General features: G+C 44.5%; 1 protein-coding gene across 5 annotated transcripts in view; it reads left to right on the top strand.

The window, feature by feature from the left end:
* Positions 1 to 22805, top strand: part of MAST3 (microtubule associated serine/threonine kinase 3) — a 61715-nt gene that overhangs the window by 22730 nt on the left and 16180 nt on the right. For 2 of the 5 annotated variants that reach the window (XM_063290649.1, XM_063290647.1), the window contains exons 3-14: positions 10403 to 10491; positions 11529 to 11601; positions 12633 to 12653; positions 13878 to 13956; positions 14861 to 15021; positions 17129 to 17204; positions 17805 to 18014; positions 18108 to 18209; positions 19905 to 20037; positions 20386 to 20456; positions 21420 to 21505; positions 21841 to 22049. In XM_063290649.1, coding sequence (XP_063146719.1) covers positions 10403 to 10491; positions 11529 to 11601; positions 12633 to 12653; positions 13878 to 13956; positions 14861 to 15021; positions 17129 to 17204; positions 17805 to 18014; positions 18108 to 18209; positions 19905 to 20037; positions 20386 to 20456; positions 21420 to 21505; positions 21841 to 22049 — 1310 coding nt within the window. Of the gene's footprint in view, positions 1 to 1446; positions 1660 to 10402; positions 10492 to 11528; positions 11602 to 12632; positions 12654 to 13877; positions 13957 to 14860; positions 15022 to 17128; positions 17205 to 17804; positions 18015 to 18107; positions 18210 to 19904; positions 20038 to 20385; positions 20457 to 21419; positions 21506 to 21840; positions 22050 to 22805 lie in introns of those variants that run through there. The other 3 variants (XM_063290650.1, XM_063290648.1, XM_063290651.1) reach the window with 3 other exon arrangements.

Genomic DNA, 22805 nt, shown 5'->3' with positions numbered 1-22805 from the left:
GGACATTAGTCTCTTAAATTTCGGCAGATGCCACTGGCACATTGAAGTACATTGTCAACTTATATGTTCTCTTTTCAAGGCCCCCGATTTCTCTCTCAAGCTTTCCCATCTTGACAAAACTGTATGACGATGGGTTTGTCCTCTGTTCACCCTGATGTAGTTTCTTTGCAAGGAGAATAACCAAGTTTATTGTCCATTATTTGGATTGCATTTTTCTTCAGTGTTTTTATTAGTCAATTTTACTCTTGAATTGGATTGACAGTGGAAAGAGGTCAGACACAATGTAACTGCAGACAATTTACAATTACAGGTACATGATGGGATCCTGGCATTGGCTTAAATAGCTTCAAAAGGAATTGGATCAATAAACAAGAAAGGAGATACCTATTTGTGATTGTTAGCAAGGATGAATGACTGGAATATCCTAGTTCAGAGTATGTCTGTGACAAATAATGAAGGAGGGCTTCTGGGCTTTTTAAAGGCCTCTGACTAGCCAGTGCAATAAGAAGGATGTTGGACTAGTACATCTAATGGATCTATGTTACAGCAACATTGTAAGGAAGAGCATGTTGTTATTCTTTCCTATTCCATAAATCAGTCCATGTCTGTGTCAATAGCCTGTGTGTTGCAAGATAGTAAGTTTGGTATGGAATTTAGAACCAAGGGCATTTCCCAAATATTTTCAGCCAGCTGTAAAAAAATACCTGATAGATAACCCTGGTACCACCACCACCACTTTCTTAACCATGTCTACTTCTGCAAGATCGGTGATCTGGCTGGGGGAATTCTGGGAGTTGAAGTCCACCTGGCTTAAAGTTGTGGAGGTTGAGAAACACTGAGTTAGATGATTTTGAAAGGGGACTAGACAAATTAATCCAGCAGGGTGATCTGTATGGCAAGTAGTTTTGATAGCTGCAAAGCAGCATTCTTTGAATACCAGCTGCTAGGGAGCAACAGTGGGAGAGGGCAGTTGCATCTGGTTGGCCTTTAGGTGACCCCAAAGGCTGGATTAGAGGCCCAAGCCTGATCAGACAGGGCACTTTGTATGTTCCAGTGCCCAGGGATCCTTGAATTTAAAACCTAGTTTAGCTGTGAAGCATGCCACAGGATTTCAGGCCATTCACATTCCAAGATTATGCTGACATAAAAAGGGGGGCGGGGCGAGTTCCTGGGTTAAGGGCAAATAAAGGCATGATCTAATAAGACATCATTAAATGGACAATGCAAGCTACAAGTTTCTAGCTCTCATGAATGAGAAGGAAACTCTCTCATACCAAAAGGAAACCATGCAGTGGCCAGATCTGTTTCCCCCAAGGAGGCCCGTGCTTTTAAGCCTTTCCATGGATGCAAGTCCAAGTTGACCCTTCTTTCCAACTGGCCGTTTTGGAAGGCGCCGCTGCTCATTCTCCCCTCCGCGGGGACAGACGGGGCACACGGAGGAAAGGGTGGAGGTTCGGCTTTGCAAAGGTCGAAAGGGGGCGCTGCAGAGTCCCTTCGGCTGGGAGACGGGCGGACCTTGGAGGAGGCGGCGGCGAAGAGAGACCGGTGGGCAGCTGGCCGGTCGTTCCCCGTTGACTGGGAGGGAGCTGGCCGGGCGGCGATGTCCGATCTGAGCTGCTGGGAAACTCTGGCGGGCACCCTCTTCCGGCGCGCCGAGAGGTAGGGAGATGAAGGGAAGGAGGGAAGCGCGCGCAACAATGGCATTGGTCCCCCTCCAGTAAAGCTTTTGCTTTCCGTGCGCAATTACGCATCGAGCGGGGCTGGCTCAGGGAGGGAAGTAGCCGGGCTTTGGAGGACGGGACGTCGTGCGGAGCGGGGAGTTTGTTTTCGGGAGTTGGGAGCTGCTTGCGACCCGGCTGAGCCTCGGTAGTTTTGTGAGGGCTGCGGGGTCTCTCGATCCGCGCCGCTCTTTTGAGAGTTTCCAGGTCGCCCTTCTTGCGCCCGCGCTACTTTTCTCTTTCGCCGGAGAACCGGCCAGGGTAGGAACTTCTCTTTCTCCTCTCCCCCGCCCCGCATCTTTTGTTGCAGCTGCTGGGTATGTCCAGATTAGGACATGATCTGCACACCATATTCAGCCGCTGTGATGCAGGCGAGCCTCAGTGTGAATGGCTGGTCCCAGCCTGGGCCATTTGAGGTCAGTTGATCTCATTTGGATATCAGGTGCTGAAAGACGCGAGAGATTTAGGATGAAAATCTGCCAATCTGTCTTGTTCCCAGTCCTGTCTGAACCTTGAGGGTCCTGCCCCTCCAGGATCTCTTAGCAGCTTTCTATGCCGTCCACCGTGGTATCCTTCTGGACTGGCTTCAGTGAGTGGGAGGCACTGTCTTGCAGTGGTTCTCCTTCCTCCATGGCCCATTCCAGTCTATTTTGTTGTGGGGTGGCGGGGGAGAGGTCTAGCCCTAGGCCTCTGCAGTGTGGGGTGCCCCAGGGCTCCGATCTCTTGCTGCTGCTCTTTAACATCTACATGAAACTGCTGGGTGAGGTCGTTCACCAACAGAGGGGTGCTTATCTCCAACCTTGACCTAGCAGATGATGCTGTTGGTGCTGACCCGGTGCCTGGAGGCTGTGAGGATCTGGATGGGGAGGAACCAGCTCCGAATCAACCCTAGCAAGACAGAGTGGCTTTGGGTTGTTAGCTCCCCTGGGTTTAGGGATGTGTTATCTCTGACTTGTGATGGTCAAGCACTATCCTAGGCAGAGCTAATGCACAATTTGGGGGTTTTCCTGGACTTGCAGCTTCTGCTCAAGGAGCAGGTGGCAGCCGTGGCTGGGGGGACCTTTGCACAGATCCATCTTGCACGCCAGTTGCACTCATTCCTGGACCAGGAGGCCTTGTTCATGGTCACCCATGCCTTGGTCACTTTCTGGTTGGACTACTACAACATGCTCTACATGGGGCTGCCCTTGAAGACCACCTGGAAGTTGTAGCTGGTCCAGAATGAGGCATTGCATGCAGTGCTGGGCATCTCTTGGTTTGCCCATATTACGCCACTGCTATGCGAACTGCATTGACTCCCAGCCTCTTTCTGGGTGCAATTCAAGGTGCCGGTTATCACCTTTAAAGCCCGACATGGCACGGGGCCAGATAATCTGTGGAACTGCCTCTCCCTGCGCTTATCTGCCTGTCGCACCAGGTTGGACATTGTGGGTGCGTTCCAGATTTTTTCTCTTAAATGTTGCCATCTAGCAGGACCTAGGAAGCCTGCCTCTTGCATCGCAGCCCCTGCCCTGTGGAGTACCTTTCCCTCCAGGATTCAGCAGGCCCCCACCCTTCTAACCTTCTGGAAGGCCATAGAGAGCTGGCTCTTCCCAGGCATTGCAGAGTGAGATGAGAGCCTGGGGATGGTTTTGTTGGAAACATCAGAGAAGGACAGGTGAGGTGCCAGGTTTTTGCTTTATTGCTGTTGTGAGCAGCCCAGAGTTGTGCTTCTGAAGAGGGACAACTATGTAAGTTTATTAAATAAGTAAATACATCCAAGTAGTGAGGTGGGGCAGGTGTGCAAGACATGACTATTTCCAATAGTCAACCTGCCAGGTCCTTCCTGGGTGCCTCCAAGAGAAGCATTATAGCCAGGCCTACTCTGAGCATTCATTTTAGTACTATAGTTCCTCTGAACCTGGTTCATTCTTAGCTTTCAGGACCAAATTTGCTGTTAATACCATTATCTAAGTCGGTGTTTCTCAACCTTGGCCACTTTAAGCTGTGTGGACTTCGACTCCCAGAATTCCCCAGCCAGCATCTTGGGAGTTGAAGTCCACACATCTAGGTCGAGAAATACTGGTCTAAGTCTTTGGAAGAACTTTAAGACCTGAAAGGATTCAAGCTTTAAAAGGTTCTGTTCTTCTCAGTGCACTCTCTGCTGCCTTTTAGGAACCCAAAAGACAGACAAAAAGGAAGCAGTTGTCTCCTACAGTAGCATCCTAGTTACTGAGACTCAGGGATATGGAAGTTCTGTGATTCAACCTTCCCTTTCAGAGCTATCCATGGTGCCCCTGCATTGTGCGGCAGTGAATTGTGCTGCTTGTTGGCAGTGAATCTACACCTTTTCTACACCTTTTCTACACCTTTCCATCTCAGGCCCTAAAACAGTCACGAAGTCTGTTTGTACCTTTATCTCGCTGCTTCAGCAATCCACATTTTATTTCTGCACCCCCTTTGTTCATACCCTTTTCAATGGAATAGCATTCTTTTCTTGTGCTGCCCCCCACAACTCCATGGAAGAGGGATTGGCTGAATCCCTTTTTGCCTGTTGCATCTTTTATAACCAACATGCTTGGAATTATGTCTTTGTGATTAAGGAGGTTGCAACGTGCAAGAGGAAAAGTCACCACTTCCTGTTATCGAAATGTGTTTTGGGCAGAAAACTTCAGTTCTAGGGAGGGGAGGCAGCTAAGTAACCTTTTACAAAATAATCTCAGTTCTGCTCCCTCTTAGCCTCACCCCGGTATCTGAGAACCTTCTTCCCACCTGCAGCATCATCTGTAATCTTCTTATCTACAATCTTCATATTTGTAATCTTCTCTTTCCGAGATCTGCTGGTTGCTGTTACGTAACTGGCTTAGAAGTCTCTCATTTCACAGGGGCAGAGTTTGAATGTGGGCACTTTCCAGTGCCCACTGTTAATTTTGCAATGCTACTTATTTATTTATTTAATTTTTATCCCGCCTTTATTATTTTTATAAATAACTCAAGGCGGTGAACATACCTGATGTTCCTTCCTCCTATTTCCTGTTTGCTTTGGAAGCATCCAGGGTTGTTGAGTGGTTCCTCCAGAGTTTGGTGAGTGCTCTGCTCTGGAATACGTGCTGAAAAAGGCCACTGCTAGTGAGTCCAGGTCAGCATGTGACACGGACTGATGGCCTTTTACTCCCTAAAATTGTTTTGCAGTGTGTGGAATGCTGCTGTTTATTGACCTCCGTATTTAATCTCACCCCCAAGAGAGCTGGAATTTTTCTTTTTTTAATCTTGTGGTCACAGCAGGGTGAAGGCTCTCTAAGGGAACTCTTCCGTTTTCTAGAACTGAGCCGAGTTGCCTGGGAGGCCATAGGCTGGTAACATTTCATGAAAGGGCTATGTGCAGAAAAAGGCCACTGCTAGCAAATTGGTATAGGGATTGGAGATGCAGCGCAGAGTGCAGGGAGGCCGGAAGCTGCCTCAGTGTGTGTAGACCAGTATGATCTGGTCTGATTAGCAACAGCTCTGACACATTCAAGCAGAAAGATGCTTGTACCAACCAGGCTGGCTGGTGCTTTTAAAATGGAAAATGATGAGAATTAAATCCAGAGCTTTTAAGCCCCGGGTCATATTCTAGCAAGTCTGTATTTTCAGTTACAACTCCCATTATCCCCCATTTAGTCGGATAGGGAGACATTTTCCTCTTGTGACTAGCTCTTACCTGCTTCTGGCCCTGGAAATCTATCTTCTCTTTTATGGTAATCGTGAATCAAAAATTGCAAACTAATTTCACAAGCTCACAGACTGATGAGCAGGCATGAGCAGGCATGAAGGGGCGGGTATGTGTGTGCTAAAGGCCTAAATGTGGCTAAATGACATACTTGGGGCAGCACTGCAAAAACGTTGGTCCTGGGCTAAAGAAATGGGCCACGGCAGGCCAGAAACAAATTAGACATCATTTAAGAGTCATTCGATTAACTGACAGTGATGTGATTGCCCCCTGTGCAATTAAATGAATTATAACTATTAATATGATTGCTCCCCATGTTTTTTTCTCTTATCAATTTCTCCTGTCAATCAACCCTTACCGGACTTAAAGTTCTTCCAAAGACTTAGCTCAGTGTTTCTCAACCTCGGCAACTTTAAGATGTGTGGACTTCAACTCTCAGAATTCCCCAGCCAGCCATGCTGCTGGGGAATTCTGGGAGTTGAGGTCCACACATCTTAAAGTTGCCAAGGTTGAGAAACACTGAGCTAAACTGTCACAAGAGCTAATCTGAATACATAGAGGTTTTCTCAAATGTGGGTGTTTTGTGAGATTGGGGCAACATTAAAAAAAAATTATTTTGGAGATCAATAGGTAACATCTACATTTGTCCCAGGTATCCCATCTACATGTGTCCCAACAAAACATGTAGCATTATATTTTAGCTTGGAAAGCAAGACAACCACAGGGAGAAATTTTTTCATAGGTGTAGAAATTGTAAAGTTTGGAAGTGATCATGGAGATAGTCTATTCCAACCCCATGCCCAGCGCAGGAATCTACTTCTGCAGTAACTGAGACAGATGGCCATCTACCCTTTGTGTAAATATTGCCAGCAAAAGAGTGTACACTGCCTCTCAAGGCAGCCAGTTCCATTTCTGAACTCTTACCAAAATCTATTTCCTTGTTAATCTAAATGCATTGTTTCTTGTCCCATCTTCTGGAACAACACTGAACAACTCTGCCCCATGATAACCTTCCAGACCAGTGCTTCTCAATCTTGGCCACTTGAAGATGTGTGGACTTCAACTCCCGGAATTCTGGGAGTTGAAATCCATACATCTTCAAGTGGCCAAGGTTGAGAAACACTGTTCCAGACACTTGAAGATAGCTATCATGTTTTTCTGTAGTCTTCTCTCCTGCACGCTAAACCTATCCCACACCTCCAACCCTTCTTCATAAGTTTCTTTCCAGACCCCAAATTATCTGGGTTGCTATCCTCTGGACACTTTCCAGTTGATCAGTATTCTTCCTAAAATGTGGTGCCTAGAACTGATGCAATATTTTAGGTGTGGTTTGACAAGCAGAAGATAGAGGAATAATGATTTGATCTTGACTGATTGATTTGATTTGATCTGATGCAGGTTTTGACACTATGGCAAATTTGCTTTTTTTTTTTTTGCAGCTGCATCATACTTAAGTTTTGTTTGTGATCCACCAAGACACCCAGACGTTTTTGGATGTACCATTATCTAGTATGGTCTCTCCCATCCTATACTCTTGCCTTGACTGTTCCTGCCCAAATGTGTAGCCTTTGCATTTCTCCCTGTTGAATATGGGCGACTATCAAATGCTTTGTTGAAGTCTAGGTACATTTTGAAAAATGCAACTATTACTTCTTCCTTTTCTAGGCTATGTCACTGTTATCTGGATTTGGCTGAGGAACATGTTTGGGATTCCCCTTCCATGTGCATTCTCAACCACTATTTTCCTTCTGGTTTATGGTTCCTTTCCAGGCTCAACCACTGTTTTCCTTCTGGTTTATGGTTCCTTTCCAGGAACCTGATTACTACAAATTTGGAGGTTTCCTCCAAATCATGATCTGAAGTCAGCTCCAGATTCTATTTGGGAGGCTAACCAAAGCTTCCCAGTTTAGACACTGGGGCAAGGACAGAACTTGAGCAGTGTGGAACTAAAAGACTGATGCTGCAAAACCACACTGGACCATGACAGACTGGACTGCTGTTTGTTAGAGTTGGCTCGTGGTTCCCATTGCAATTTTTTAAAATAATTTTATTATTTAAAATACAAATGACAAAACACACAACCAATAATAACAAAAACATAAAATAATTCAATCAAACAGCCAAAACATAATACGTGTAACTTTATAACTTAACCTCTGCGTGCACCCATCACCCGTGGGACCTATAACCCTCCTTATCTCTTTACTTTTTATTATTACACATTTTATTATTAATAATTCTTAATTGCAATTTTTAATTAATTAATTCAAAGACGTTTGTTTGTTTGTTTGTTTGTTTGATGTAGATAGCTGCCTGCAGGTGACTCTGGGCAATTTACAAGATTTAAGCAGACAAACCCACCAAACATAACCCCTGCTCCCCTGTTGACCTCATTCACTAGCAGTAGTAGCAGAGCTCATCTACCCCCTGACCCAAATGCCTGGGGAAACAGCCAGATCTCCAGTGTTCTGCAAAAGGCTAGCAGGGTTGGGGCGATCCGAATGTCTGGGGGGACACTGTTACCAACTCTGACATCCAAGAAGATGACATTGTTTAATAGAAGGGACCCAGAATGTGCCCTCTCTACTAGATCTGGTGGGGTAGGCAGAAACAATAGGAGAAAGGCAGTCCCACAAGTAGCCTGGCCCTATGCCATGGATGGCTTTATAGATGACAACCAGCACCTCAAATTGCACCTGGAAACCTACTGGAAGCCAGCACAGCGCATTTCACGGGCATGCAGAATGAGAAACACCCAAAATTGCCCACGCCACTGCATTCTGGATCAACTGCAGCTTCCTAGTGCTCTTCAGGGGCAGTCCCATGTAGAGCACATTGCAAAAGTCCAGTCATGAGGTGACTAGGGAGTGAGACGCTATGATCATGATGCATCAGCTGTTGTGCTACAGTGGGAAAATGAGACATAAAAATGAGACATAATCACCCATTTCACATTTCCCTGGGCTAGAAGGGCTGCATTTGGGCCCCTCCTTTAAGAGAGTCTTCCTTTTTCCCTATTTTCATTGTTGAAAGAAAGCCTTCCCATCTCTGGAGGAAGGCTGCAACTAATGGGAACATAGACCTTAAACAAGTGTTCTCGGAAACCTGCCCCATTGCATTCTGTGGGCTTGTTCTCACATCTACGAGCCTGAGATTGCCACCTGAAATTTTGCTATGCTAGCTTCAGAAGTTGAAATCCTGTCCTTGGCCTTAACGATTCAAAACAGTATTGGTTCCCTCTGCTAGGAGCTCCCAATCTTACAAGAAGGGATCCAAGACGTTGCGTCCTGCTTTCAGGTGTGTCCTTGGGGTAAAAAAAAGTCAAGATGGCGGCTGCAACTGCACAGTTAAAGACCTCCCCGTTTTTACTTGCACATGGTTTGATCGCACCATCTTAACTTTTTTTTTACTCCCCCATGATGCCTCGGTTTCCTTTTTTCCTTCTGGCCATTGCATTTGCTGCCGGAGGGGTGATAAGTTGCTTGCCCAGCTGTGACAGCCTCTCTTGCCTCTCTCCTAATGGCCAGCAAAGGCCCAGCTTGTGATCCAGGTCAGCAGATCTGCTCTGACCTGTCCTGTTATCTGTTTCCCCCTGGCTGGGCGCTCCTACCTTCCTCCTTCCCTGATCTTGCCAAGCAGCCATGAAAAGGGATCCCAGGTCATTGTGAATTGTGCTTGGGGCAGCAATGAATCACTTCCTCTCTCAAGTTCAGTGGCTGATGCTTCTGACTGTGACTTTCCACTGCATTCCTGGGGGAATAGCTTTAGCTGACATTTAAGTCCTGGAAGTGCATGTGCGTGTACATGTTCCAGGAGGACACATTTGAGAATTGTGGCTGTTAGTGTGTGCTTTCCCAGTGTTTCTCAACCTCAGCAATGTTAAGATGTGTGGACTTCAACTCCCAGAGGTCCCCAGCCAGCGTGAAGTCCACACATCTTAACGTTGCTGAGGTTAAGAAACTCTGGCCTATCTGTTGAGGTCTCAGAAGGCCTGTCCATTTATAGAGAGAGACTGGTTATGGGGGATATGAATCCAAGACAACAAGAGAGCTGCTAAGGCCAGAAAAGATAAGCACCTAAATAGGAAGTGGCAGGTATTGATCCCCCCTCCAAAGGATAGCTTACAAAGAAAGTATTTTTGAAATCATCTTTTAAGCAAAGGAGATGCTACCACTTTCAGGCTGCCTGTGTTGAAAAACCAGAGCAGGCCACGTGGCAGTTTTTGTGGTAGGATTTGTCTACTGCGCGAAGCTAAGCTAAAGTTGGGTTAGGTAGGATGTGGTTCAATATGTTGTGGGAATCTAAATGTCACTGTAGCTTATTGTGAGAATCACGCTATCATCTTAAGCCACAGTGTGGTTGGGTATAGCATATTATAAGAATACGGCAATTGTCTTTGTTGATTGAAGTTTAAGGCTTCCCGTGTTTGATGATCTGGGCCAGTGAGTCCTTGGTACAGTGCCCTTTGTTCTATTTGCCTCTGGTTCCAAGCAATGGCCTGCATCTGCAGACTTCCCATTTAGTTTTCTTTCAACGAATTGAACAGAGACTTGCTTCCACACTGGTGCCAGGAACTTATCTCTTAATTTTTACTGAACTGACCGAAAAAGCAGCTGTTGCATTTATGTATTTCATCAGTTTGCTTGGACAAACAGATGAAATACATAAACTGATGACCACAGCCTTCAGATCAGTGTTTCTCAACCTTGGCAACTTTAAGATGCGAGGACTTCAACTCCCAGAATTCTCCAGTTAGCATGCTGGCTGGAGAATTCTGGCAGTTGAAGTCCATGCATCTTAAAGTTGCCAAGGTTGAGAAACACTGCTTTAGACTTTCGTTCCATTTTCCATTAGCCTTGGGAGTTATGAATGTATCATTGAAATCCATAACATTCTGGATTTCCCCCCACCCCAGGTGCCCAGAGTTCTGGGTGATGTTTGCTGCCCATGAAAACTTGTCCTTGGCATAATCTCATCTGTTTCTCTGCTTTTGCAGCTGTCGAAGCAGCAACAGGAAGAGCCTAGTGGTTGGGACTCCTTCACCTACCCTTTCTCGTCCTTTGTCCCCCCTCTCCGTGCCAACAGGTAAGGATATACCAAGTCACAAAAGCTTTTGTGTTGGAGTAAGTGAGGAAGGACATCTTTAACAAGACATGGAAAGTGGCGGGCTGGACGTATGCCTCTGAAGTTGTGAAGAATATCTTAGCAGAGCATTCTAAGTTGTGGGAAGAGAGTCCTAGTGAAGGATTCTCTTGCGTCATTTTGAATGGATTTTCCATGAGTTCCTTGACTCCTCTGCTTCATTCTCTCCCTTGTTGAGATGACTTGAAGAATGGGCATTTTGCTGAGAGAGAAAGTAAATGTGCGTGATAGAATCAGATAGAATCAGAGACTGACCACTTTTAAAAAAAGAGAATATTTATCTATTCATTTACTTACTAGCAGTTCTATGCCATTCAACTCCCAATGGTTCATAGTGGAATATATAGCACAATAACCTCAGAAGACTGAAAATAACAAAAGAATATTCAAAAGTATGCATTATAATGGCACTGAGCAGCATGGGTAGATACCAACACTAACATCCCCCATATGGTCTTTCTTGGAGCCGTGTTTTTACTTTTTTATGGGCACTCATTAGGGAGTGTCCATAAAAAAGTGTCCTTCTATATCAGGGCAAGCTGTTCCACAAGAGGGATGCCACCAGTGAGGAGGCCCTGCTACAGGCTCCCTGTAGATGGAACTCTCATAGGGATGGGAACTTCATCTGACCTCTCTCCAAGATCTGCCTGGATGGCAGATTCACACTGGAGTATGCAGTCTTGGAGATAATCAGGCCCTGAGCCATGTAGGACTTTACAGTGGTAATCGGCACCTTGAATTGCTCACAGAAGCTGACCAGCAGGCAGTGCAATTCCTAGAGTAGAGGTATTAGATGGATAGATCTTGAAGCACCCATTTCTACCCAGGCTACTTCTACCCATTCCTACCCAAGTTCAAGCTTTTGGGTGGTGTTCAAGGCCTCTTGGTTTCTTCTGTGCTCTTTGAATCTTTAATGAAAGTCCATGTTGTTTTTTTCCTTCTGTCCTGCCCCTATCCAACCCCCTCCTGTCTCTCTGCAGCCAGTAGCAGTCCAGTTGATAGTCCTCGCAACTTCTCCACTGGTGCCTCTGCCAGCTTTCCATTTGCTCGCAGGTAAGAGGTACAGCTTCTTAGGTGGTCACACCTGTGGCTGACCTTAGCAAGGCAGAAGAAATCAAGGGAATCTGCTGTAAGAGACCACAAAGGCTGCTTGGGACCAGATGGAGAGAAGGATGGATGGAAGTGGATCTGGGCTGAAAGAAGGTTCCACTGCAAGGTTTGGCAGTGGGGAGAAAGCAGAATAAATAAGGTGTTACATCCTCTCAGTTGGGAAAAATGAGTCATTTACTTACCCACTTCTGGTTTTTATGTTATTATTACATAAAAGCTTTGGTCATCATCCATTTTTGCCTAGAGGTGGAATTTTATATCTCTCCTTTCTTTTTCCATGGTGGAACTCAAAGCAGCTATTTGTGCAGGGGGATCTCCTCTCCAGATTTAGAACCAGCCTTGCTAGGTGTCAGCAAGTTTTTGTTCCTTCAAGCCATATCATGTATTTTAAGAAAAAGTGTGTTTCGAAGGTGGTTCCCAGGTCATAAAGATTTTTTTTTAATCAAAGCAAAACGTAATAACAAAATGAGTAAAGAAGCCCAGAGAGGACAAACTGGCAGCCCTTTTTGGTTTGTCAACCGCAGGTCTTCAGCTTTGCCAAGCATCACCACCTTGTAAGTGTTGGGAGGAAAAGACTTATTTCTAATGACAGGGTTTGGATCACACATATCACAATGAAAATATCTCTGATCATATGCAGAGTGCATTTCTTTGTGTAGGAGTTATCTTGGTTGACTCCTACACAGATAGCAGCACTATTCTGCTCTTTTTCAGCCTCCTTTCTTACTTCTTTCATTCTTTTGCTTGACAAGAAATTTTGAGATTTTTTAAAAATCAAATTAAGTAAAGTACATGCTGTATAACTATTTCTAACTTCAGTTTGGGAAGGTTTGAAGAATACCCCCAGGCCTGGGGGAAGGCATTTTCCTGTGGTTCCTAATTCTTTATCATCCATCCCCCACCCCCCTTTCTCTTTCCCTGTTTCCTTTTGCTTTTCTACTTCTCCTGTTTGACCAATGATGCCTTGGGAAAAGCCATGTTCCTCGAACTGACAGGTAACTTTAGCAATGGGAAGGAATCATGTAGGAGTCTTAAATCTATTGGGTTGTTCTATTCTGTCAGGAACTCTACTAAGTACTTTGTTGTAGAGTGGCCTTGTAAATACACTTGATAATGAAAAATAAAAAATGACCACTGCTTTTTTTGTGGGGCAAAGACTTCACACTGAGTCATGACCCACAGGAAAACCAGACAGACTGGCTCTCTATTAACAGCGCCTGCCTTGATTTTTTGGAAGAAAAGATGGTGTTTATATTTAAATATGATCCATTGCCCCAAGTTAAGAGAAAAACAATTTTCATGCTTGGAAGTGGCAGACCACAAAGCTTTGGCTGCTGGGCCAGAAGTAAATTAAAAAGGAAAATGAAACTTCATTGGCTTCCCTAATTGCTGAGCAAAATAAATCTGTAATTTCGGTCCTCCTGCTTAGAATATGTTGCTACTATTCTACTGTTGGCAGTTCTGTAGAGAACAGACATTTTGTGATTATCAAATAAAGGACTTGCCCTTCAGAACTGGACATTTCTGACTGAAACCCCGAAAAGGAGGCCAGTGTTTAGGCTTGGTTGAAGGGGAGAATCCTCATAATTCTGTAGCCCTGCCAATCAAAGAACCAGAGAGGCAGTCTCAACATTATGGGATGGGAGTTGGAAAATTGTTCCAGCCATCCTAGCAACCATCTTCAGTTCCCTCGGAGAGGTCTGCCTGGTATGTAGGGCCAAGCAGCATGAAATGTGATGGAAGACCTGTTGTCTTGTTTTTATAAATCTTTACAGAAGCTACCAAGAAGGCAAAATGGGGAGCTGTAGGGGAAGTGGGGAGATGGAAGATGATTCCTCTTACCCCAGCATTGCTAGTTTAGCAGTTTGGGGAGAAGAGGAGAGCCTGTAGTTAGAAATACACACACACAAAGAGTTGGGTTTTGGAAAAGTCACCCAAAGAATCACTGCTTGGTCTGGAATATAAGATGCATTTTGTCAGCATTTCAAGGAGAGGAGATATGGGGAAAGAGTGGGGCCTTGCTGCTCTATAGGGAGAAAGGTGTTTTCCCTTCCCTCCCCTCCCTCTCCCAGTATTGTAGCTTATTCTAGCAATCATTTTAGTCTTTCCCCACTGTTTCCATCACCTTGACAGTGCATTTATTGAATTTGTACAGTAGTCCTCAGTCCTCCAAGGGTTTGTCCATCTTTGAGCCTTGATATTTACCTCTGTTTTTGCAGGGCTGATGGCCGAAGGTGGTCACTGGCTTCATTGCCCTCATCCGGCTATGGGACTAACACCCCCAGCTCTACTGTTTCGGTAAATAGTGTGGAGCAAATCCGGTGTCTTGTTATAGGCAGATTCTGTGCCAAAGTGAGCCAGATTGGCATCTCTTGGTCTGATGCCTAGATGCCTAGGAATTCTAAGAATTATAGTCACGGCTCTTTTAGAAAGCACCAGACTGGGAAAGGGTAAGCTACATGAAGTCCATTAAGATGGACCCTTCTTTGGAGATGGGGTGAATGGCACCTAACGAGAAGCTGTTTTCCATCTGGTTCCTCCGGGAAATATTCATTTCACACCTACTTTCCTACGGTGGGAATTAACTAGTTTAGTTTGGTATAATTTTTTTATAGACAAGGATGCTCTTGGATTGTTCTCATCTCTGGTTTCACAAGCTGTCTCAAGTATTTACTTTGATGGAAAGGTGGGCAATAGAAATGTATTGACTTATCAGCATCAAATATGGCTCAACAGGTAACATCAAGGAAAACCTGGTTCTGCAGCTTGGGAGATGAAGAACAGCCATTGGTCACTGTTGGGAAATTTAATAGGGGCTCAGTCTTGAAACTCAACCTCTCAATGGCTTTTTTAAAAAACACAGTCAGGCTAAGAGGATATTGGGAGAGTTGTAGGAGTTGCTTCTAGAAGTGCTGGTGGTCGAGATAAAGAGGCCCTGTAGAAACCAAGACTTGGAAGTGTGTGAATTTTATAGTTGCCCAGAGTTAACATAACATAGGAAGAGCTAAACTGGGAAAGTGGCTTTTTCCACTTTATTTCTTAAATTCAACAGCCCCACTCAGTCTGTCTAGCTGTCAGTTTATTCTGGGGCAACTGGTTCCTCAGCAGATCTTAGAATATTCCATGATGGTATGTCAGAACAAGGGTTACTCACTTTCCTTCTCATGGCGGGCTACCATCTTTTTCTCTTTCTCTTGTCCAGTCATCATCTTCCTCCTCTCAGGAGCGTCTCCACCAACTGCCCTACCAACCTACGCCTGATGAACTGCACTTCCTTTCAAAGCACTTCCGGAGCACTGAGAGCGTTCCAGGAGAAGATGGGCGCCACTCACCATATTTTCGTCCTCGGTCCCGCAGCTTGAGGTATTGTTGGCTTTGGATGGGTGTCTCTTCTTTAGATGGCAAAACCTGATGCATCCGGTGAAAGTAGGGCAAGTTTTATTAAGTGGTTTGCACATGAAGGAATTTATGCAGGAGTACATATCCATTCTTACCAAACATCTAAAATGTTCTTCACCCATTTTGCATCTTAATCCCCCAACTCTGAATTTTTTTTAAAAAGGGGGGGTACATTTTGGGACCTACCCTGGAGGGCACTTTTTTCTCTCCTGCCCCAGTGTATCAGAAAGAGAACAATCCCTTCTTCATCACTTGCTGCCTAAGAATTTTTTAAATTGGAGACATTGTGGGACTTCCTCACCTAGACTGATTAATAAGTCACAGATCTGGCAATTCATGGCATAACTTGACTCCTCCGTTTGACTTGGCTGAAAACTCTCAGGCACAGCTGGGCTAGATGAATGTCTTAGACAAGAATAAAGCCTTACCCGTAGTGGATTGCCCACTGCTAGTACAAAGATTTTTTTTTTAATCGTATGGTATAGCAGTTCGATATTCATGCTGCTTTTTTTCTTGCTGGGAAATCCCTGTGAGGTCCAGCAGCCAGATGTGTGGACTATTTAGCCATGACAAGTCACGTTGCCCGGGGTGCACCACGAGGAGGCTAGTCTACATTGCACAGAGTTGGGTTGAGAGGGAGTGACTGGCCCAAGGTCACCCAGCCGGCTTTCAGGCCTAAGGCGGGACTAGAACTCACAGACTCCTGGTTTCTAGCCCAGAACCTTAGCCACTAGACCAAACTGGCTCTCAGTGCAAAGATGTAGAAGACATAGTCTCCAGTGTTTAAACTTGAGGCTCTTCCTGTCTTCCTCTCAAAACAGGAGACAGGTGGAAACTGTTGTTCTTGTCCAAAAAAGAGGAGATGCAAGCATTTGAACCTGGATTTCAATATAGATACAGCTTCCATTTGATACCCAGCAGCTGATAGAATTCTTATGTAATGGCATAGTGCTTGGTAGCCTTGAAGCTGAGTGGTAGCTTTATATTTATATGATGGGCGTCTGTGGCCTGGGAACTGCTGGTTCTCACCTTGCCTGCCTCATTTTACCAGAGATTGAACCAGGAACGTTTGTCATGCAGAACAAATGCGCCAGTAGCTGCCTTGTGCTTCTTATAATCCAGAACTGTCTTCTCTAATTAACAGCAACTCTGCTGTTTGAACAACCATAAGTCACATCTATTTGGAAGAATCATCCTTGGGTCCCTTTTTGTATGATTTTAGTCACGGCTTGGCCAGAGTCCAATGCTGAGCCATTGGAATACAATTTAGGGAGGGAGGAAGCAAATCAGGTAACACTGTTTGCTCTTCCTCCTGGTTTCAATGGGTTAAGAATAGTTTAAGCCCTGAGTGGCAGATGACTCATTACATAAAAGTTCTTCCACTTATTAGCTAATAGAAGAGAATATCTGTAGCTCAGGTTGAACTGTGGAGTCCTTGGTGCTCTCTGAGTTTGGTTGTTTGCTTGTAGGTGTTTCATTACCCAACTAGGTAACTTCATCAGTGTGAATGAGTCTGGGGTTTGCTCCCTGTTTATATACAGCAGCTTGCCTTGCCAGTGTTGGTGGGGGTGTGGTTTTCTCCTTGGTAGCTCCTTGATTAGGGTATTGTTTTCTGATTGATTGTTTTCTGGTGTTAATCCCTGCTTATCTAGGTGTTGGCTGCTGGAGAGGATGTGTTCTGGTCTTTTTTGTTTCTTTCTTAGCTTTTTTATTGTCTCTTTGAGACGATTTTATTGTCCACCAACACTGGCAGGGCAAGCTACTTCATATAACCAGGGAGAAAACCCCACACTCACTAACACTGATGATGTTAACCTAGCTAGGTAATGAAATGTCTGCAAGCAAACAACAAAGCTCAGAGAGCACCAAGGACTCCACACTTATTAGCTGGTTTATTGTCAGTCTGCAGCCCTGACACATTCTGGAGGGATGAGAACCATGGTTAGAGCAAGAAAAATTTGGGAAAGGTGAAATCTTGAGCATTGTCAAAGCTCCCTTCCACTTCCTGGTTCCTGGCTTGCTTGAGTTCCTAGCACATGTCCTCAGCAGTTGCCTCTTTTTCTTCTCACAGCCCTGGGCGGACAAGTGGGACCTTTGACAATGAGGTTGTAATGATGAATCATGTATACAAGGAAAGATTCCCAAAGGTAAGAAGCTATTAAGAATTGAGCAAGGGAATTATCTTTTATCTCTTAGAATTAATAATTCATAGACTCATAAGATTAGCTTAGTATAATCTGTAAACGTAGCTAAACTCTAGATCCAACACTGTCTTTGGCTCCACATCCTATGACAATGAAGGGGAATAAATCATATTTAAAAAGCACTGGGTACAATAATCATAGTGCTTTGCTTCTGTGGCTTTCATCTCTTTTCCTGTGTTGGAGTTTTACCTTTTTGTAGAAATTTAAGAACCATAAGAAACAAAGCATGTTTTAGTGAGAGAGAGGTGAATGAGGAAAGACATTTTGCTGTCTTGGTGCCACTGGCAACAAATTTCAGGAGGAACAGCTTGGAGCTTCATTCCCTTCTCTTGCAGTTCATGTTTATTCCTACAAGTAGCTTACACGAATGTTGGAAGAATGCAGGAGAAACTAAAGATAGAGCAGAGATTTTATAATCATGAGCCTTTTCGTTCTACTGAGACCGAGTCATCTTAACACTGAAAATTGAGTGTGGATCCCAGCTGAAGCTTCTGGATCCCATGGTCACCGACTGCTTTTCTCCCCCTTTCCCTTCCTTCAAAGGCCACTGCCCAGATGGAAGAGCGCCTGGCAGAGACCATTGCCACTTTCTCACCCAGCAGCATTCTGCCTTTGGCTGATGGTGTTCTGGGATTCATCCACCACCAGATCATTGAACTGGCCCGTGACTGTCTCAACAAGTCCCAAGGGGCTCTCATTACCTCCCGCTATTTCATTGAACTGCAGGAGAAGCTGGAGAAAATGCTAAGAGACGTGAGTATCTGTTTTGTTTCCCTACCCACCCAGACTTCTCTAGTGAGCCTTTCTCAGTAATGCTCATGAGTTCTTCATCACACTCTCTGCCAGGCTCAGGAGCGCTCTGAGAGTGAGGAGCTGCACTTCATTGAACAGCTGGTCCGCAAATTACTGATCATCATTTCCCGGCCAGCTCGGCTGCTGGAGTGCTTGGTAAGGATGGGGCTGACTTGCCTGCTATGCCCAGACTAAGCTGGCTGGAAAGGGACAAAGGGTTACAGGATTGCCATCATCATCTGCAGCAAGAACAATCTTGAGAGATAACTTTTCCTCTGAAGCCCCCAAGGAGCTCTCTGTGTAACAGTAGATGTGGCTACATGTAAGCCAAATGGTAAGGCAGAGGGTGAATGTAAATTGAAACTTTGTCTTGGTCCTTTTGGATCCGATCAGAGATCTGTGTAATCCATCATTCTACAATGGCCAACCAGATCCCCCTAGAACAGTGTTTCTCAACCTCGGTGACTTTAAGATGTGTGGACTTCGACTCCCAGAATTCCCCAGCTAGCATGGCTGGGTGGGGAATTCTGGGAGTTGAAGTCCATACATCTTAAAGTTGCTGAGGTTGAGAAACACTGCCCTAGAAGGTTACAAGCAGGTCAGAAAGGCAACAACCTTCCTCTCCTTGTCTTGCTTCAACCATGATTCACTACTGTGAAGCTGGAAGAGCCACATAGACTTCATGGTGACTTGATAGATCTATTCCCGGGTTTGGGGACACAACCCTCCTCTGTTGCCAGCATGTCCCTTGCACCCTAAAACAGTTTCTGGAGTCCTCTGAAATTCAGCTAAAATTAAAACATAAAACAAAAATTGCAAGGTTACCAAATCTCACAGGATACTAGTATTACAAAAAATATTGCAAAATCTCAGCAATCCTCCATGAGATCCCCAAAACCATGTGTGGTTTCAGCCATTTTTCTAAAATTTAAATTTTGGGCACCCCTTATCCTTCCTGAATCAATCGTTCTTAAAAACAGAGGGCTGAATTTAGATGCATCATCTTCTTAGCTTGATCCAGCCTAGGCTTTTCTTAGTTTTGTTTTATTTTACTTTCATAGTAAAAAGGATTAAACATACACACTGAGTTGGAGGGGCTATCACTGGCTATTAACAATAATTAGCTAATGAAGCCTTCATGCCTACTTTTGGATGCTTGTTGCTGCTGGGAATGTTTGGAAGACAATGTGTGCAAGATGGATCCTTGGTGAGAATTCATTGGGGCCAGTGCATAATTACAAACATATAGGCTGAAATATGGGAATGGAAGCTTTCTTGGAGCTGAAAATACCTCCATTTCTTGTGATGGCACCAGGAGATGATAGCTTGAGTTTCCTAGATAGCTCAGAATTTGAGATGAGTGATAGTTCTGGGCAGGGCTTATGCACCAGGGACAGAGAAACTTTAATCTTTGGTATTTATAGATAAGCTTTTGTCTTCTGATTCCTGAGCCAAGGAAGCTGTTGCTTCCTGTGCCGTGACATTGTTCCTCCTTGACTCTGCATCCCAGAACTGAGTGTGAGAGAAAAAAATTATTTGGTCTTCTCAGAGTGCATGACATTGTTACAGACTAGATTTCAGAGTAAATTGGGCTTTATGAAAAGGAGTCATCCTGAATTGTTACAGTCCCTAAATGTGAGAAGTCCAGGCAGAAAAGGAGAGCTGTCAAGATTTTTCTTTAGGCCTGGTCGTCTCCATAGCCTTCGGTTTGTGGTTGAGGAAGACTTTTGTTTAATTTCATTTATTTTTAACAGAATTGCTAAACCTTATCATTATGAAGATTTAGCTGGCGAATCTCAGAAGCTCACTTTTTATATTTCCTCCACCTCTTCTCTCCTCTCCCACTTGCAGGAGTTTGACCCTGAGGAGTTCTATCACCTCCTGGAGGCCGCTGAAGGTCACGCAAAGGTGGGACAAGGAATCAAAACAGACATTCCACGTTACATCATCAGTCAGCTGGGACTTGCCAAAGACCCTCTGGAGGGTGAGGAAAAAAGGTTTCCTAGTTTGAACAGGGCTATACTGTATTTACAGTATATGTAAATCACTTGGAGTTATTTTTTGGAACAGAGCAGTATATAAACATTGGATTAAATAAATAGCCCAGTGATAAAATATCTGCTTTGCATGCATCACTTGGGCTCTGTTGCAGGCAGCATGTCTAGTTTTACTTGATCTAAATCACAGATAATGGAAAGGCCTCTGCCAATCAGAGAAGGCAAGATTTTTGCGGCCAGGATAAGGAAGACCACTAATCGGGGAATGCAGATGGGAAACAGATCAACTCGCTTATTTGTCATTGATTTCAGTTGTGCTTCTCTTCCTTCCTCAGAAATTGTTCAGTTTGATCAAGTTGACTGCCCTTCCCCTGCAGGATCAGAGCAGCAAGATGACCTTCCTGAGGTAAAACTATGTTCTCCTTCCCTTTCTAACCCGTTGCAAGGCATTCCTCTAGAGCTGTGTTTCTCAACCTTGGCCGCTTTAAGATATATAGACATCAACTCCCAGAATTCCCTGGGAGCTGAAAAGTTGCCACGGTTGAGAAGCACTCCTCTGGACTGAAACACTTGAAGGGCCAGATGTATTCAAGGTTGATATTTTATTCCATTTACTGTTAATTTACTCATGAAAAAAAAACTGTTTAGTTAACATTAAGGACTCACATCTCACATGTCTGTTACCAAAACAAGAGGCCTGATACCAGAGCAGTCTGTTACCAAAACAAGAGATATGGAAACAATCACTCCACCTGAGAAAGTGACTTCTAGTCCATTACATCATGCGGGTGGGGAAAAAGAGGCACAGGAGTTTGAACTTCGATTTCAGTATAAATAGGCTTATGTTCGATATGCAGTAATCACTGGAATGCTTTCATAATGCTCCATTCGCTTTTCTACAATAAGTGTACTTATCATTCAGGTATCCTTGAATGCCTGTTTATCAGTATCCAGTCCAGCTTGCCAGGTGAAGCCCGACAGCCATTTCTAAAATATTCTTCACCATCATTTAAAATCTTTCAATAATCATTCATTGAAATATTATTAATAGTAAGATCGTCTCTCAGATTATTCTGCCTCCTAGGGCTGGTGGGGAGCTGGATTTGGTCCCCGGACTGGTTCTAATCCCCCCTATGAGATAAGTTTTTGAGCTGCCTTCTCTTTGATATTTTTTTAGTCTCCCAGTTAACTCTTTTGTCCTTCCACTGTATCATGCTAGATGAGTTTTTTCCCTATGGCTTCTAGTATCTTGTATGTGACTTATTTCAGAAAAGCAAACAACAAATCTTGTTAACAAGTCAATAGATGCCATTCTTTCCACGGACTGCAAGTAACATGTATTCCCCTCCTCTTTCCCTCTCTCTTGCAGAACCAGTCCTCTGCCCCCATTTCTCGGAGGAAGCCTTGTGAAAGTGATTTTGAAACTATCAAGTTGATCAGCAATGGTGCTTACGGGTGAGGGGGCTCAGCGAGTTGTCGTCTTCCCCTTTCGTTGCAAGACCAAAACTGTTAGAAAGGCACTGTTTGTGCAAAAAAGATGGCAAAGGATCGTACTAGTGAGAGGATTAGGTGACTTTCCCCTTTACAGGTTTGGCTGCAACGGTATCTAGTGCAAAAAAGATGTACCCAAATTAATGCAGAGGCCTCATTATGGATCTGATGAACTAGGACAATCACTGTCTATCAGCCTCATCTACATCAATGAGTTGCCAAGAGGATTAAACAATGGGGGGAAAATATCAGGTGTTCCATTCCTCCCCAGCTCCCCAATAGCTCTCGTGTTCCTTTAGGGCTGTGTATCTGGTACGGCACAAGGAGACCCGCCAACGGTTTGCCATCAAAAAGATTAACAAGCAGAACCTAGTGCTGCGGAACCAGATCCAACAGGTCTTTGTGGAGCGCGATATCCTGACTTTTGCTGAGAACCCTTTTGTGGTCAGCATGTTCTGCTCCTTCGAAACCAGATGCCACCTCTGCATGGTCATGGAGTATGTGGAAGGTGAGGCTGCAGGAAGGACATGTCTGGTGGGGGTGGGTGGAGATGTGCCAGAAACCTGGCAATGAAGGACTCCAGGTCATTGAACGAACAGCTGCTATGCATGGAAAAGACTCCATGTCTGTCTGAGGCAGCATCTCTAGTCAAGGGATCATGGGTGGCAAAAGCTGGAAGGTTTTTTTTTTCTGTTGATGGTTTGCTGATGGAGGCAATCGTGGGCTAGATATATCAGTGGTTTGACTTGTACCAGGCAGTTTCCAGGGTTCTTTGCCCCAAAGAGAAAGAATTTCAGCCTGTCAAAATCTGGCTTTGACTTGAATTTAACATCCATTTTCAGAAGAGCAGTGAGCATTCCACAGTTCTGCGGTTTCATATTGCATGCGCTAAATTCCTAAAATGCTACAGTGTTTGGAATCCAGAGACTGGTGAACTTTGAAAAGCAACATTTCTATCCCTGCCAAACAGCTGCCAAAGGAAGTCTGCAAAATACGTTGTATGATGCCTGCCAAAGTCTCAAAAGCATCATTGGCGTGATAGACTTTGCGCTGGATCTTCTCATGGTTGTGGAATGGGATTTTGATGTGCTTGACTTTTTTTGTCCCCCTTCCCCAAACCCTCATCAGTTTGCCTAAAATCTCCTTCTTGATCTTAAAGTTTTCCTAGTGATCTCTGCCAAAGAAATCTCTGCCAGAGACTTTTTAAGACCTCCTTCTGGAAACCTAAATAAAATAAATAAAAGAATGAGGTGTTGCCAAATAT

The sequence above is a fragment of the Candoia aspera genome, chromosome 1 (assembly GCF_035149785.1).
Source record: "Candoia aspera isolate rCanAsp1 chromosome 1, rCanAsp1.hap2, whole genome shotgun sequence".
NCBI classification, from domain to species: Eukaryota; Metazoa; Chordata; class Lepidosauria; order Squamata; family Boidae; genus Candoia; species Candoia aspera.
Note: the sequence above shows the minus strand (reverse complement) of the source record. Positions and strands in the feature narration are given on the sequence as shown.